At 43.2% G+C, this 16,936-nt stretch overlaps 1 protein-coding gene and 2 long non-coding RNA genes across 3 annotated transcripts in view; 2 read left to right on the forward strand and 1 right to left on the reverse strand.

The window, feature by feature from the left end:
- The window catches only part of LOC140284445 (kinesin-1 heavy chain-like), a 56,796-nt gene that overhangs the window by 19,680 nt on the left and 20,180 nt on the right, over window positions 1–16,936 (reverse strand). Inside the window, exons 22-24 of the mRNA XM_072378307.1 lie at window positions 8,869–8,940; window positions 8,203–8,304; window positions 7,864–8,077 (exon numbers count right to left, since the gene is read on the reverse strand). Coding sequence (XP_072234408.1) covers window positions 7,864–8,077; window positions 8,203–8,304; window positions 8,869–8,940 — 388 coding nt within the window. The remainder of the gene's footprint in view (window positions 1–7,863; window positions 8,078–8,202; window positions 8,305–8,868; window positions 8,941–16,936) is intronic.
- Window positions 2,077–2,575, forward strand: LOC140284684 (uncharacterized). The gene is made up of 3 exons (XR_011910213.1): window positions 2,077–2,157; window positions 2,241–2,332; window positions 2,417–2,575. It is a non-coding gene; the product is annotated as an uncharacterized lncRNA (long non-coding RNA).
- Window positions 6,482–6,898, forward strand: LOC140284724 (uncharacterized). The gene is made up of 3 exons (XR_011910217.1): window positions 6,482–6,559; window positions 6,643–6,723; window positions 6,808–6,898. It is a non-coding gene; the product is annotated as an uncharacterized lncRNA (long non-coding RNA).

The raw sequence follows: 16,936 nt of genomic DNA on the forward strand, positions 1-16,936 counted from the left end.
ATGATCAACACATCAGCTGTGATAACAGGTTCGTGCCACTCACGAGACAAATGCGCGCGACAGCGCGCACGGACTCATATGTTTTCCATTATGATCAACACATCAGCTATCAACAGCGTCATGCTAACCCTCACGAGACAAATGCGCGCGACAGCGCGCACTGACTCATATGTTTTCCATTATGATCAACACATCACCTGTGATAACAGGTTCGTGCCACTCACGAGACAAATGCGCGCGACAGCGCGCACGGACTCATATGTTTTCCATTATGATCAACACATCAGCTGTTTTAACAGCTTCATACCAGACGCTGACGACATACGTCAGCAATTCAACTGTTTTCATTGGTTGTTGGATCGTCACTTCGCCCCTGGTTCTTCGAATATTCTTGAGTAGTCTTTCTGTCTGGCGAGCTTTGTTCAGGTAAGATCTATTTTTTGCTTGGTTTGGTTATATTGAACATTATCTGTCGTTGATCGTGGCGGAAATATGACCGTCTTCCAGTTAAATAAAGACGAGGTATTTGCTAATTTTCCTTCCGCCGATGTTTCGGTGTGACTGCCTTGTTTAGCATGCTACACTATTAGCCCGCTGTCTGGCGTGGAATGCTGTGAAAGCTATGAATTTACGTTGTGGTTATATTGAACATTATCTGTCGTTGATCGTGGCGGAAATACGACCGTCTTCGAGTTAAATAAAGACGAGGTATTTGCTAATTTTCCTTCCGCCGATGTTTCGGTGTGACTGCCTTGTTTAGCGTGCTACACTATTAGCCCGCTGTCTGGCGTGGAATGCTGTGAAAGCTATGAATTTACGTTGTGGTTATATTGAACATTATCTGTCGTTGATCGTGGCAGAAATACGACCGTCTTCGAGTTAAATAAAGACGAGCTATTTGCTAATTTTCCTTCCGCCGATGTTTCGGTGTGACTGCCTTGTTTAGCATGCTACACTATAAACCCGCTGTCTGGCGTGGAATGCTATGAAGGCTATGAATTTACGTTGAGTGGTTATATTGAACATTATCTGCCGTTGATCGTGGCGGAAATATGATCGTCTTCGAGTTAAATATAGACGAGGTATTTGCTAATTTTCCTTCCGCCGATGTTTCGGTGTGACTGCCTTGTTTAGCATGCTACACTATAAACCCGCTGTCTGGCGTGGAATGCTATGAAGGCTATGAATTTACGTTGAGTGGTTATATTGAACATTATCTGTCGTTGATCGTGGCGGAAATATGATCGTCTTCCAGTTAAATAAAGACGAGGTATTTGCTACTTTTCCTTCCGCCGATGTTTCGGTGTGACTGCCTTGTTTAGCATGCTACATTGTTAGCCCGCAGCCTGAACTTGAACGCTCTCGACGGCAAAAGCTATGTGCTGGTGTCGAATGAGTCAGAATGTGAATGCATTGTGATTTGAACAGAATATGGCTTGTTTTGACTGCTCATTTTGCTATGTGCTGGTGTTGAATGAGTCAGAATGTGAATGCATTGTGATTTGAACAGAATATGGCTTGTGTTCAGTGCTCATTTTGCTTATTTATCCATTTTTATGTCTATTTATTCATCTATTTATTCGTCTATATATTCTCAAATCATGAGCACTTTTGAATTATAATCATGGTATTTTATTTGACAGTTGGCAATTATGTTAATTATTGTACATATCTTCCAATCAATGAAATATGAACTTTGAGGATCATGGCTTAACTAGTAGAGTGTGATTCCTCCTGATTGCTGTACCGTGCTGGCACGGTGATGCTTTGACAATTAGTTTATCATCCTTGACCATGTTTTTGTGAGAAGAGCATCATGAGTTTGTTCAGTCGGAGAGCTACACCACCAGTGATGAGAAGCTCAGAGAAGGCAGACAGGACAGAGACGGAGCAGCTTCAGTCAGACAGAGAAAAAGATGAAACTGAGGTAAATGTTGGAGTCAAAGGTTCAGAGTTACACCTCACACTTCACTCTGTTTAACGTGAATCCTTAACTCATAACATCACCAGATTGTTCCATTTATTCATTAGAAGTTATCATGCTTTTGTTTTTCTTCTGTCAAATAGCCAAACACCCCCCCCCCCACCAGAAAACACTGATGCAGCATCTTCGGTTGGAGAAGCAGGACCTCATTAGATGTAACGCTGCACTTACAGGTGAGACTTCTACATGTATGAAGACAGTTTCTGTGCTTTTCATCATGTGTTCTTGGTGCTAATTTCATGATTGTTGTCTCCAGCTTTTAAAATATGAGCAACCAGATGGAAACCAGCATGAATCCAGACTACAGTCATCATGCAGATGCTGCAGAGACAGACAAAAAGGTCTAAAGTAAGTACTGACACTTCCCCTCACAGCTCACATACAGTAAGGATGTCTGTTTATGATTAATGCTGTTAATGATTGTGTGTCCAGCTTTCCATCTGAGGTCCTGCTGAACCGAACACCTGCGCTTCCACAGGAGGATTCAAAGCAGAATGAAGCAGAGAAAGACTCCCATCAGCTGCAGCGACCCAAACAACCTTCAGCAAACACAGATATCACCGAGGACTCCGATGAAGACTGGAGTTTCTATCACCATAGTACAGAGGTAAGATTTGAATGTTGTTGGGTTTAATGTCCTCATGTCTTCCTCTTACTGTGGTGGTGAATGCTTACAGATATTTCTCTACACAGGGACCCCTATTATAGACTGTGACATGTTAAAGTTTATCAAAACTGACTGAATTATAATGAGCTGTTGTTGCTAAATAAACACATTTAAACTGTCAGTATGTCTGAACATTACTTTCTGTCCTCCTCCTCTGGGATCTCTGCTTCAACCCCCCCCAAAAGGGGACTCGGTTGGCTAAAAGACCAGTAACTGAGCAGGTGATTGGCTGTTTAAACTCTCCTCCTTAATCAGGTAAACATAATGGCTGCCACCATTTAAAGTGTAAAGTGGTTCATTGTGTGATTAAGACATTAAAAACCTTGTTTAAGCCATCTATTAAGCCAGCCGTCTGTCCCTCATGCTGCCCAAAGCAGGCAGGTTTCACCACAGCAGGCCAGGATCTCAAATGTTAAACTATGTTTGAGCTTATCTCTGTACCTTAGTTTAATACTGGATTTGAAATACCTAATGCTTGACTGGCAACTAGCAGGTCTCTCAGCACAGCTCTCATCTGTGTGTGTGTGTGTGGACGGGCAGAAGACGGGCAGCAGCTGGGCACCCATCAAAATTTCTTCAGAAATTTTCTAGTTATTATTTTTCCGCTTCCGTCACGTTTTTCGGCGCGCTACTCGTCCCACAGCGTTGGTCCGACTAAAATAAAAAATACATGGCTGCGTGCGCGCCGATGGGCAGAAGTGTGCTATTACTTTTCTCTCTCATTACTCGAAAGAAATAGCGGATAAATGGGAAAAAGCGGGCAAATTGTCAATGGGAAAATGAATGGAGAAGGCCTTAACGAGGCAGTTTTGGGCTCGAAGAGCCCAAAACTGCCTCACATTGGAGGCCTCTGAACTCAGCCATACAAGGTCACACACACATCATTCAAAGTTTGTGTGTGACAGGAAAGACTCAGCTTTAACTGTGGTAAAGGGCTTGTTAATAGCTTATACGGCTTTGACACAACGGCAGTTTACGTTTTAGGTGTCCAGAGGAGGTCGTCTAATGTCAGTTACACTCTAACTGTCACTCTAAAAATCTTTAAAAAACAATTTCTCGAACAAATGCCTCTCACGTCCAAAATATCTGCCTGATCTTGATAAATTATACATCAAAACGTAGGTATTTTAGTTGTCTTTCACCCAATGTGACTGTCATTGAGCTGGGCCTCACAGATTTCTCACAAATCCCCTCTGAGCGCAGAGAGGGAACATTCCATCCCATTATAAAACGGCCGAGCCCTGAAATCAGTGGGAAAAATCATTTTAAAACTGCCATAATAAAGGAGCCACGGGGGTTAGAAGAATAAAAATGACACCGCTGGCTTCCCCCGGGCCTTCTGGCGCTCACGGTGAAAGAATTATTCGGATACGACTTCTACTTTTCGAACAGCGAGCGTTTTGTTCCAGATTTCTGCCTCAATATGAAAACCCCATGATTTTAAGGGGACAAAGTGAGGTGCAGAATTCGGCAGTTGGCAGTTGGCAGGCACAGCTGTTGCCCATAGCAACTAATGCTGACCACACCCAAGAAGGCTGCCCTGTTCTATCACAGCTGATGAGGGCAGAATCAAGATGGCGGATGAGGGCAGAGCCAAGCAGGCTGGCCTGCTGTAACAGCATTATGCCAGCCTGTTTTATCTGTGCTCCTAATACAATATAACATGACAGCCTCTGTCTGTCAGCAGGCAGCCAAAACTGTGAAAACAGCTTCATGCCAGCTGCTCACGAGACAAATGCGCGCGACAGCGCGCACTGACCCAACAGCGTCATGCTAGCCGCTCACGAGACAAATGCGCGCGACAGCGCGCACTGACCCAACAGCGTCATGCTAGCCGCTCACGAAACAAATGCGCGCGATAGCGCGCACTGACTCATATGCTTTCCATTATGATCAACACATCTATCATAACAGCGTCATTCTAGCCCTCACGAAACAAATGCGCGCGATAGCGCGCACTGACTCATATGTTTTCCATTATGATCAACACATCAGCTGTGATAACAGGTTCGTGCCACTCACGAGACAAATGCGCGCGATAGCGCGCACGGACTCATATGTTTTCCATTATGATCAGCTATCAACAGCGTCATGCTAGCCCTCACGAAACAAATGCGCGCGATAGCGCGCACTGACTCATATGTTTTCCATTATGATCAACACATCAGCTGTGATAACAGGTTCGTGCCACTCACGAGACAAATGCGCGCGACAGCGCGCACGGACTCATATGTTTTCCATTATGATCAACACTTCAGCTGTTTTAACAGCTTCATACCAGACGCTTGACGACACACGTCAGCAATTCCACTGTTTTCATTGGTTGTTGGATCGTCACTTCGCCCCTGCTTCTTCGAATATTCTTGAGTAGTCTTTCTGTCTGGCGAGCTTTGTTCAGGTAAGATCTATTTTTTGCTTGGTTTGGTTATATTGAACATTATCTGTCGTTGATCGTGGCGGAAATATGACCGTCCTCCAGTTAAATAAAGACGAGGTATTTGCTAATTTTCCTTCCGCCGATGTTTCGGTGTGGCTGCCTTGTTTAGCATGCTACACTATTAGCCCGCTGTCTGGCGTGGAATGCTGTGAAAGCTATGAATTTACGTTGTGGTTATATTGAACATTATCTGTCGTTGATCGTGGCGGAAATATGACCGTCTCCCAGTTAAATAAAGACGAGGTATTTGCTAATTTTCCTTCCGCCGATGTTTCGGTGTGGCTGCCTTGTTTAGCATGCTACACTATTAGCCCGCTGTCTGGCGTGGAATGCTGTGAAGGCTATGAATTTACGTTGTGGTTATATTGAACATTATCTGTCGTTGATCGTGGCGGAAATATGACCGTCTTCCAGTTAAATAAAGACAAGGTATTTGCTAATTTTCCTTCCGCCGATGTTTCTGTGTGCCTGCCTTAGCTTAGCATGCTACATTGTTAGCCCGCAGCCTGAACTTGAACGCGCTCGACGGCAAAAGCTTGTTCAAATTGAACTTGTTGGAATATGAATTTAATGAGTTTATTTCAGTATAAGGCTTGTGTTGACCAGTTATATTGAACATTATCTGTCGTTGATCGTGGCGGAAATATGACGTCTTCGAGTTAAATAAAGACAACGTATTTGCTAATTTTCCTTCCGCCGATGTTTCTGTGTGCCTGCCTTAGCTTAGCATGCTACATTGTTAGCCCGCAGCCTGAACTTGAACGCGCTCGACGGCAAAAGCTATGTGCTGGTGTCGAATGAGTCAGAAAGTGAATGCATTGTGATTTGAACAGAATATGGCTTGTGTTCAGTGCTCATTTAGCCATTTTTATGTCTATTTATTCATCTATTTATTCGTCTATATATTCTCAAGTCATGAGCACTTTTGAATTATAATCATGGTATTTTATTTGACAGTTGGAAATTATGTTAATTATTGTACATATCTTCCAATCAGTGAAATATGAACTTTGAGGATCATGGCTTAACTAGTAGAGTGTGATTCCTCCTGATTGCTGTACCGTGCTGGCACGGTGATGCTTTGACAATTAGTTTATCATCCTTGACCATGTTTTTGTGAGAAGAGTATCATGAGTTTGTTCAGTCGGAGAGCTACACCACCAGTGATGACAAGCTCAGAGAAGGCAGACAGGACAGAGACGGAGCAGCTTCAGTCAGACAGAGAAAAAGATGAAACTGAGGTAAATGTTGGAGTCAAAGGTGCAGAGTTACACCTCACACTTCACTCTGTTTAACGTGAATCCTTAACTCATAACATCACCAGATTGTTCCATTTATTCATTAGAAGTTATCATGCTTTTGTTTTTCTTCTGTCAGAGAAACCAAACACCCCCCCCCCCCCAGAAAACACTGATGCAGCATCTTCGGTTGGAGAAGCAGGACCTCATTAGATGTAACGCTGCACTTACAGGTGAGACTTCTACATGTATGAAGACAGTTTCAGTGCTTTTCATCATGTGTGCTTGGTGCTAATTTCATGATTGTTGTCTCCAGCTTTTAAAACATGAGCAACCAGCATGAATCCAGACTACAGTCATCATGCAGATGCTGCAGAGACAGACAAAAAGGTCTAAAGTAAGTACTGACACTTCCCCTCACAGCTCACATACAGTAAGGATGTCTGTTTATGATTAATGCTGTTAATGATTGTGTGTCCAGCTTTCCATCTGAGGTCCTGCTGAACCGAACACCTGCCCTTCCACAGGAGGATTCAAACTGCATCGTGACGTGTCCAAGGAGAAGAACTATGAAAAAAGGTGTGTTTTTATCTTTACTCAATACATTGATTGTACTTTGGATATTTTTTGTGATGAATCAAAAACAAGAAAATTTATCTACATGAAACTCAACATTTGGTTTCCTCTCTTTTTGTCTTATGAAGCAGAGAAGGACTCCCATCAGCTGCAGTGACCCAAACAACCTTGAGCAAACACAGATGTGACCGAGGACTCCGATGAAGACTGGAGTTTCTATCACCATAGGACAGAGGTAAGATTTGAATGTTGTTGGGTTTAATGTCCTCATGTCTTCCTCTTACTGTGATGGTGAATGCTTACAGATATTTCTCTACACAGGGACCCCTATTATAGACTGTGACATGTTAAAGTTTATCAGTTTATCAAAACCGACTGAATTATAATGAGCTGTTGTTGCTAAATAAACACATTTAAACTGTCAGTATGTCTGAACATTACTTTCTGTCCTCCTCCTCTGGGATCTCTGCTTCAACCCCCCCAAAAGGGGACTCGGTTGGCTAAAAGACCAGTAACTGAGCAGGTGATTGGCTGTTTAAACTCTCCTCCTTAATCAGGTAAACATAATGGCTGCCACCATTTAAAGTGTAAAGTGGTTCATTGTGTGATTAAGACATTAAAAACCTTGTTTAAGCCATCTATTAAGCCAGCCGTCTGTCCCTCATGCTGCCCAAAGCAGGCAGGTTTCACCACAGCAGGCCAGGATCTGAAATGTTAAACTATGTTTGAGCTTATCTCTGTACCTTAGTTTAATACTGAAATACCTAATGCTTGACTGGCAACTAGCAGGTCTCTCAGCACAGCACAGCTCTCATCTGTGTGTGTGTGTGGACGGGCAGAAGACGGGCAGCAGCTGGGCACCCATCAAAATTTCTTCAGAAATTTTCTAGTTAAAAATATTACCTCAACTTGGATAGTAAGAGGACAGATGCACAGCAGTTTAGTTTGCATGTTGACCTACCAATCTGTGCAGAGGGCCTTCTGCCCATGTTTTTGGGCTTGACAGCATCCTTAAGGCGCTCCACCTCTTGCTGGTAGTGCTTACGGTCAAGGGCTGCATTCTCTTTGGCCTCCTTTAGGGCAGCTTCCAGGGCTTTAACTCGTTCGGCTGTGGCGCGAAGGCGTTTTTCTAGTTTAGGGATCTCACAGCGAAGGTCAGCATTGTCCCGCACCAGCTTCAGACAGTAAAACAGATAGCACAAAGAGGGAAACACTATGTAGAGCTTTTTGCAAAAAGGTACTCATGCCAGTAGGTGGTACGAGGACCTTACTATATAGAGTTATGTGTTTTCAGTTTTACCTGCTTGTGAACTTTGGTTAGCTGCTCCAGATTGCTTTCCAAGAAGCAGATCTTCTGTTTCTGAGCAGCGCTGCCTTCTGTGTCATCTGTGTCCTGAGCATTCTGTCCAAGCAAAGCAAAGAGCTCTATCTGTACACTGATATGTACACATTTTACTTCAACATTCATTTCTCAGTTTACTGTGTACAACTGATAAGTTGTTGTCTACTTTTTCAACTTAAAAGAATTCTGCTCTCAAAAAAGCCCAATAAGTAGCAGATTTTGGATGAGTAGCTCTGTGTCAATTTGTGTATGTCTTTCAGGAAAGCCTAGTCTGCCTTTGTCTATCTCATTGAGCCCATGGCTGAGGGCTGAGATGAGCGCCACGCCAAGGCCTCGGGTCTCTAATTTAAAACGTCTGCTTCGAAGAATCAGATGACCTACTTATCACAGATGCTCCCTGGATTTATTAAAATTTCATCATGAGAAAAATACGGAGATGTTTTTCTCTTTCCAGGTACATGCTGTGGTTCGAGCACAGAACTCATGCAATAATATACCAGACAGCAGAATAAATCCTACACAAAAGCACATCACTTTTGATTACACTGATGATTCAGTTTGGAAACTTCCAGAGAACTTTCAGAAGAATGCCAATGTTTACTGCAGAATGTGAATTAGCAGTACCTTTTTGACTCTTGAGGCCAAATCTTGGACAAAGAGCCTTCTCAGGTTATGAAGTGTCTGCAGCTCCCGAGCCTACAACAAAACAAGGAAACCTAACTGAGAGTATAAAAAGCAGTTTGTGACCCTGTCCAATTCAACCAGGCTGAAGACTATCTATCAGTCCCCAATTAAGGACAGGGGGATCTGTATGTGATTTTGGATAGTATTTGTGGTATATGTGATGAAGAGAATTTCATCTATGGTGTTCAAAATTAACTGCAGCATCTTGTGAAGAATTTTAGAAAGTAAATCATCATGTGCTCTTTATTTAAAAAAATAAGAGAACGCATGGTACAAACACAAATGTTCTCATCTTCATATGGTGGGATGACTAATTACTATCAGTACACTCAGACTATTACACAAAAGTAAAGCTTTATTAGTTTTATGTTGTTAGGGGCTTGATACTGTATTATAAATAGTGTGCACTGAAATAACACCTTTTAATCTTAGATTTGTGGAGTTTGAAGAGAAAGAGACAATGTTTCGGTAAGTCTCTATTATTTATTCTTATAGAAAATAGAAACAGAAATAGAAAACTATTAAAACTGTATAAGTTTATACTTGCATCTACTCCTTTTTGAATATGTTAGAAGGAAAGGTAATATGTAATGTCAGAATGCGAAATGTTATTATGAATGTTTTAAATAATAATAAATAAATAAAACTTATTCTAGTATATAACATAGTCTAGGTAGTGGTAATCTCCCATTCCATTTTTAAGAAGAAAGCTAACCCTAACCCTTAAGGATTAAGCAATTGTTCCCACACCATGCCACAAAGTGACTGACTTGTTCCCTGTACTAAGCCTCTTGTCCATCACTGAGACACCCAACAACTGCAGAGTTTTCTAAGTGTTTCTAAAGCTGATAGGACTTTGAGTTGCACTGTAAGTCTGATGTGTACAGAGAGAAGAGAAAGTACAGTCCCCTGTGGTGCTCCTGTGCTGTTGACACCCTTCTGAGACACACAACCTTTCAGTCTCACAAACTGTGGTCTGTTTGTGAGGTAGTCAGTAAACCAGGTGATTATGGAGGCATCCATGTTTGTTTTCTGGAGCTACTTACATAGCAGTACAGGCTGAATTGTATTAAAGGCACTGGCGAAATCAAATAACATGTACCTCAGTGTGCTGCCCACTTTTTAAGAAATTTCCCAGTTTGGGATGATTAGCGTACTTCTATTCTATTCTGTTCTATTCTATTCTGTTCTGTTCTGTTCTATTCTATTCTGTTCTGTTCTGTTCTGTTCTATTTGTCCAGATGAAAGTGGGCTCAATAACAGAGGCAGATCATGATATTGTATCTTCTACAACAACGTCTTTCGTAGCACTACAGCTATTTGTCTCTTAATTAACACCCAGACAAGATAATTGTTTTAACCTCCTGTTTCTTAATTATCACCAAGACCACATCCTGCATCCTGCCCCCCTCCGGGGATTGGGTTTATTTTAATTGATATGCCTTTATAATGAACCTTCTACACTCTAATTCCGTTTTCTTGCCAAACATGCTTAGGAAATGTTTCTGTTTAAAATGTTAATTAGTAATAACTGATATTGAGTCTGATATGAGTGACAGGAACCGGAAGTTGTAAGTGCAGATAGATCATTTCCAGCCTCCGAACCGCAATTAATTTGTGAGATGGGAGGGCTAACCAGAAAAACGTCCTGGATCGCTGCCACCTGGGTTTCACGAACATAATTCAGCGAAATTCTTTTGGTGAGTGTTGAAATATTGACCTAATAGATTTTCTTTCAAATTTGGGTTTTAATTAGGCAACATTTTCATTTTTTCATGGTCTCCACACTTGGTCGTCTTTTTGCCACTTGTCGCTTTAAGAGGAAGTGGCTAAGCTTTTTATTACTTGTAGCAATTAAAAACGTAGTAATTTTTCCAAAAAAGTTTCCACAAAAGTAATTTTTACAGTGCTTTGCTAAACAGGTAACTGGGCTTCTTTTTCCCCTTTATTTCTTTTCTTTCTCTTTTAATTTGAGTACAGCCTCCCCACTCGGCATGGGGAGTAGGTTTTCCGTTGAGGTGGTTGAGCCTCCAGAGGAGCCCATCGTGGAAATTATGAAAAATAAATTTGGGGATAAAAGTCTAAATTATTTAAATGTATGGACAAATGAGCTCGGATTCCTAATAGGGGGATCCCTAAAACTGAAGCAAAAAGAACAAGAAATCAGAAGACAAAACAGAATTTCTGTTAAGAAATGAGAAATTATGGAAGTTTAGAGATGTGGAAAGCTGAAACAGAGACACAAAGTAAAAGATCAATGCAGAAACAACTTCTCTTTGCATGCAAAAAAGTTTAACCCAATAACAGACAACTTCCACACACACAAAGAACAACAGGAAAGGGACATGGCTGTTACAGGAGCAAAAAGAGAATTCCAAATGATGCCTGTTTCGTTTGTAGCCAAAGCGGATACTGGAGGTGTGATTGTCACAGAAACACCAGCGTGATGGAGAGAGATGGACTCCTGCTGAGAAGCCAAACCACCTTAATAATAAGGAAAGAGGTACTGTCCTATTCAAATGTATCGACAGGTTCAAATATGCACTTTGCTCTCTAAAATCTGTCCCAGTAACCTGACAAACAGGAACTGGATGTGCAAATTAAGCCTTTGTCTAATGCCAACCCCAGAAGGTGAGACATTTCTCAGACGACCGGACCTGGCACCAAATTCTTCAGTCCTTTGTCTTCCACACCTCGAACATCGGAACTGCACGGAAAGAACTGAGTGTCTGCTAGTGTAAGTTTTTTCTAAGCTTCTTGCCTAATTCAATATCTGTTGTTGTTGTGAGAGTGATAAAAACCCATCCGTGGGTGAAACCTGTTGCGTAGTAGCCTCGGTTGGGCCATCGCAAAGCAATCAGAGTATTCAGGAGCTGTGAACGGGCGGTCACTCTCCTCTCTGAAAACACTTGCTGGTTAACTCTCGGTGGGCGGTCTCAGCCTAGTGCAATTAACCAACACATGAACGGCTGTGCACAACATAAAGTAAGGGGTGGCGCCTGAAGCGTCAGTGGAAGCGTCAGCCATTCTCGTGTGAAGACATTCTTGGCTAAAGACTAGCGTGTCTACCTGCGGGTGTCCACCGAGCAAGGCCTCTGAATAAGGCAAACCTGTCCTACTTGCTTCATCCTTGTCGCTCTGGCCTCTCCACCTGCTTTAAAATGTGCCTCAAACCCATTCCCATTCCTGTTGTCTCCGACTCGCACAGAAGGTTTCACACAACCAAACGCCACCGCAACCTTAACAACCTCCGCTCTCTAAAGCCCACTTCACTCTGTGACACACCCTTGTCTGTGGGGTTGTGGAATTGCCAATCGGCGGTAAACAAAGCAGATTTCATTATGGCTTATGCTAATCACCTGTCTCTTGACATCCTGGCTCTCACTGAAACATGGATTAAGCCTGAAAACACAGCTACCCCGGCTGCACTTTCAACCAACCACTCATTTTCCCACACCTCTCATACATCTGGGAGAGGTGGTGGAAGGGGCATGCTCATTTCCAACAAATGGAAATACAACCAACTGCTACCTGAAGCTAAATACAATACCTTTGAATACCACGCCATCTTGGTAACTACACCGGTCAAAACCTATATGATTGTCATATATCGCCCACCAGGACAACTCTGCGACTTTCTAGATGACCTCGACACCTTTTCTCTCTTCTATCCCAGAGCATGACTTTCCCATAATTGTCCTTGGTGACATGAACATCCACCTTGACAGTCCTAACTCTTCTGATTTTCTGACACTAATGCACTCGTTTGAGCTACAACTGCTCAGCAGTCCTCCGACCCATAAAGCTGGCAAAGTGCTAGATCTCGTTTTCTCAAGAAACTGTGCCACAGAGGCCCTATCTGTCACACCTCTGCAGTTCTCTGACCACTATTTCATTCAGTTTAGAGTGAGTCTCCGGAGAAGACCATCTGCCTCCACCCCTATGGTTTCCTTCCGCCGCAATCTCTGCAACCTGTCGCCCACCCGCTTCTCCTCCGTTGTTGCCTCCGCTCTTCCAGCCTCGACTTATCGGCTGCATTTGCCAGTCAACCACAGTATTCTTTTGTCCATGCTCTCAAGCATGGGCATCACAGGGAGAGCACACTCCTGGTTTGAATCATACCTCACTGGTCGGTCCTTCAAAGTATCCTGGCTTGGTCACACTTCTGCAGCGCACCACCTTGCCACAGGGGTCCCCCAAGGCTCAGTACTGGGACCTCTTCTCTTTGCCATATACACCAACTCACTGGGACAGATCATTCGATCACATGGCTTCTCATACCAATGTTATGCTGATGATACCCAGCTCTATCTGTCATTCCCATCTGATGACCACACGGTCTCAGCACGAATCTGACTGTCTCTCTGACATATCAGCATGGATGAAAGCCCATCATCTCCAACGTAACCTCAAAAACTGAACTGCTTGTCTTTCCAGCCAAACCAACCATACACCACAGCATCTGCATCCAAACTGAATCCCTATCTCTTGCTCCATCAAAGGTTGCTAGAAACTTGGGTGTCATGATTGATGACCAACTAACCTTCAAAGATCACGTTACCTTGGTTGCTCGTTCGTGCCGCTTTGCATTACTAAACATAAGAAAGATCAGACCATACCTGACCCAACATGCCACCCAACTCCTGGTGCAGGCCATGGTCATCTCCCGCCTTGACTACTGCAACGCTCTCCTAACTGGTCTCCTAACTGGTTTCCTAACTGGTTTCCTAACTGGTCTCCAGCCTGTGCTGTGAAACCTCTGCAGATGATCCAGAATGTGGCGGCGCGTCTGGTCTTCGGTCAGCCTAAAAGAACACGTCACCCCTCTGTTCATTGAACTCCTCTGGCTGCCCTTAGCCGCCCGCATCAGATTCAAGTCACTGATGTTAGCTACAAAGAGCTTAATGGAACGGCTCCCATCTACTTGAATGCTCTTGCAAAGGCTTATGTCCCAACTGGGTCCCTCCGTTGGTCCCAGGATTGTCGTCTAGCAGCTCCTACACCACGCCTAAGACAATCCAAACTCTGTTCATGTGTCGTCCCACGATGGTGGAATGACCTACCGAGCGCTACCAGAACAGGGGCGTCCCTGTCTATCTTCAAGAAGCTCCTGAAAACCCAGCTCTTCAGAGAGCATCTCCTATCCTAGCACTTACCTTGCACTTCCCTACCCCCTCTATCTCTGCACTTCTTTCTATGCCTGCACCCTATCTCTACTCTGTCCCCTCTGACATAGTCAGACTAGTGGTTTCTTCTATGTAGTTTATTGTTAGCTTTATATAGCTTGTTAAATCTTAATTTGTAAGTCGCTTTGGATAAAAGCGTCTGCTAAATACATAAACATAAACATAAACATGCATATCAATGGCAATTGTAACCATTAACAACCTTTCCTGAGTTTGTTTCAGCAAAAGCAGCTACAACAGACTTCATGGCAACAGAGGACCTGCAATGTATCTCTCATGTGTTCCAGGAAACTGGCAAATCACACGAGGAAGGCTGGTTAAGGGAGAGGTGTGACAAACTCACATCAACACACATTTATTGGACACAACATAAATGTGCTGTGTCAGTCTCTCTCACACCAGCTTAATGGAACATGTATATCATGGACCTGGGAAGATATGAGCCCAGTTATGAAATCATGTAAGCGTGCGGCCGAAAGGAAAGAAACATCTGATAGATGTATTATTTTTTCACCTTCACTGCAATGCTACTCAAAAAGGGTGACATCTTTTGTGCACACACAAAGAACAGTCAACAGAATGTATGATGTTAACCTTGTCAAAGATCGTGAAAATGTTGTCATCACTCCAAAATCAGACTTCAGACCTCGCAAGGCTCAACATTCACTGAAACAAAAAGCCATTGATAGTATACCACCATTCTTTGAGTGTCTTAAGGCAGCAGGAGTAATTGGTCCATGTAATGATTCTCCAATACGCACACCTTTGTTTCCTGTCATAAAATCAGAGGCAAAGATCAACCAACAGACTGGCGCTATATTCAGGATCTGCAAGCAGGTGATGCAACCAACTAATGCAAAATTCTTTTCAGTGGTCAACCTTTCAGACACCTCCAGTGTTCCAGGTCACCCAAGTTAACTGGTGTCTCTAAAATAGTGTGTGTGGTTGTTTGTCCCTGCCTGTTTTTATGTGTTTGATGTATTTATCCATGTTTCCTTATTTATTGTTGAAATTAACTGCACTGATCTCCAAACGGTGGATGTGTGAAACACAATTTTGTTTTTATGTGACGCATAAGCACGACACATAAAACCTTTATTTTCTTTGTTTATATATCAGCTGTCCGTGAATACATCCTCCTGTAGATACAAATATTCTGGCTCTCTCCATTCGCCTCGGCACTCTGATTTGATGCAGAAGATGCCAGTGGGCAGGGATCTTTCAGGGTGCGCTGCTGTTCATCCAAAACAAACTTATTTCTCCGTTTTCTGCGTGTATTTCCTTTATAGCGTGTTTCAGCAGCGAAGCCGGAATAACAGCAAATTACAACAAACCAATAAAAAAATAGCCTACGGTGATTTCCACCGTTTGCAGAAGCTACAGCGATAGCAGCGTCCTTAGTCACCACCACAGCAATGTTCGAAACAAAAAGAAACTTTACAGGTTAATTACTTACAAACTAAAGCTTGCATACATTCCCTGAGGGAGGATTGTAAAAATAAAAAGGAAATTTTTCGCTTTCACCGATGTATTATAACGTCGAAACTATTTTTAAATGCTTATCTTCCTCTGTGAATAAAAGGCCCTGACTTCAGGCTTTGAGCAAGCGCACTGGTTACTCATGTTGATGGATATTCGTAGGATTATGCACGGAAATCTGTGCATAACTTTTCGTACGAACTGTGGGTGAAAGCAGCCTTATTTTCTATACCCGCTTAGTCCGTCAGTCAGGTGGCGTGGGGGCTGGAGCCTATCCCAGCGGTCATCGGGCAAGAGACAGGGTACACCCTGGACAGGTCGCCAGTCCATCACAGGGCCACACAGAGACTAGCAACCACACACACTCACACTCACTCCTAAGGACACGGGGAACATGCAAACTACAAACCACACAGAAAGGCCCCAGCCAGGAGTTGAGCTGGAACCGTCTTGCTGTGAGGCGACAGTGCTAACTACCACACCACCGTGCAGTTTACGCACTGAATGGCAGTGGAGCTGCTAAGCTATGTTCTCGTCTGTCACTAGAAGCACTGTTGGTGCAATCTCCTGCCTTAGTACACTTTGACATTTAGAGGGTCAGCGCTCCAACCACCAACTATGCAAGGTGCCATCCAATTTCTCCTGTCAATCTAAATAGGACACAAATAGGCATAGTATAAATCATGTGCATAATCAGTTCAGTAATTTCTCATAAAAAGACATAAGTGTTACAGTCACCAGCCCATCTTTTTTTTGTTTTGGTAATTTATCTCCTCTCACTTTGCTCATCCCCTGCTCTCTGCATGAGTCACTAATTAGCTGAACAGTCTCACCTGTTCCTCTCCCTTCTTAAGTAGATCTACCGGCCCAGTTCGTTGCCAGATTGTCTGTTGTTTTGACCTCAGCTAGCAGTGCTCCAGCAGGTTGTACCTGATTTGAATTGATTGATTGTTCTGGACCTCACTGATCCCTGCTTCTGAAAACTGACCTGCGTATCTATTGTGTTTTTGGATCTTTGGATGTTTGAATTTTTTTTTTTTGGATTCTGTCACCCGTTTACCCCTGGATGTTCAGTGGATCAACCTCATTTGGATCCTGGCCCACATCCTGTTCTGTTTCATTCCCAGAGTATTGTGAGTCCTGACAGTTTTTGTTTGGATCTATACATCTGCCTCACCTGACTTTCTGCCCTGATTCTTTCTGAAGGAAATAAGATTTGGACCCCCCCCCTGTCTTCCTCTAATAACCTGTTCTCATTCATGCAAGCCAGGGTCCACAGATCTGCCCGGTAACCTGATCACCATTTGGACAAATTCCCTCTCCCACTAGCCTGCTTTGTGCCT

The sequence above is a fragment of the Leuresthes tenuis genome, unplaced genomic scaffold, assembly GCF_036924035.1.
Source record: "Leuresthes tenuis unplaced genomic scaffold, fLeuTen1.0.hap1 SCAF_24, whole genome shotgun sequence".
Taxonomy (NCBI): domain Eukaryota; kingdom Metazoa; phylum Chordata; class Actinopteri; order Atheriniformes; family Atherinopsidae; genus Leuresthes; species Leuresthes tenuis.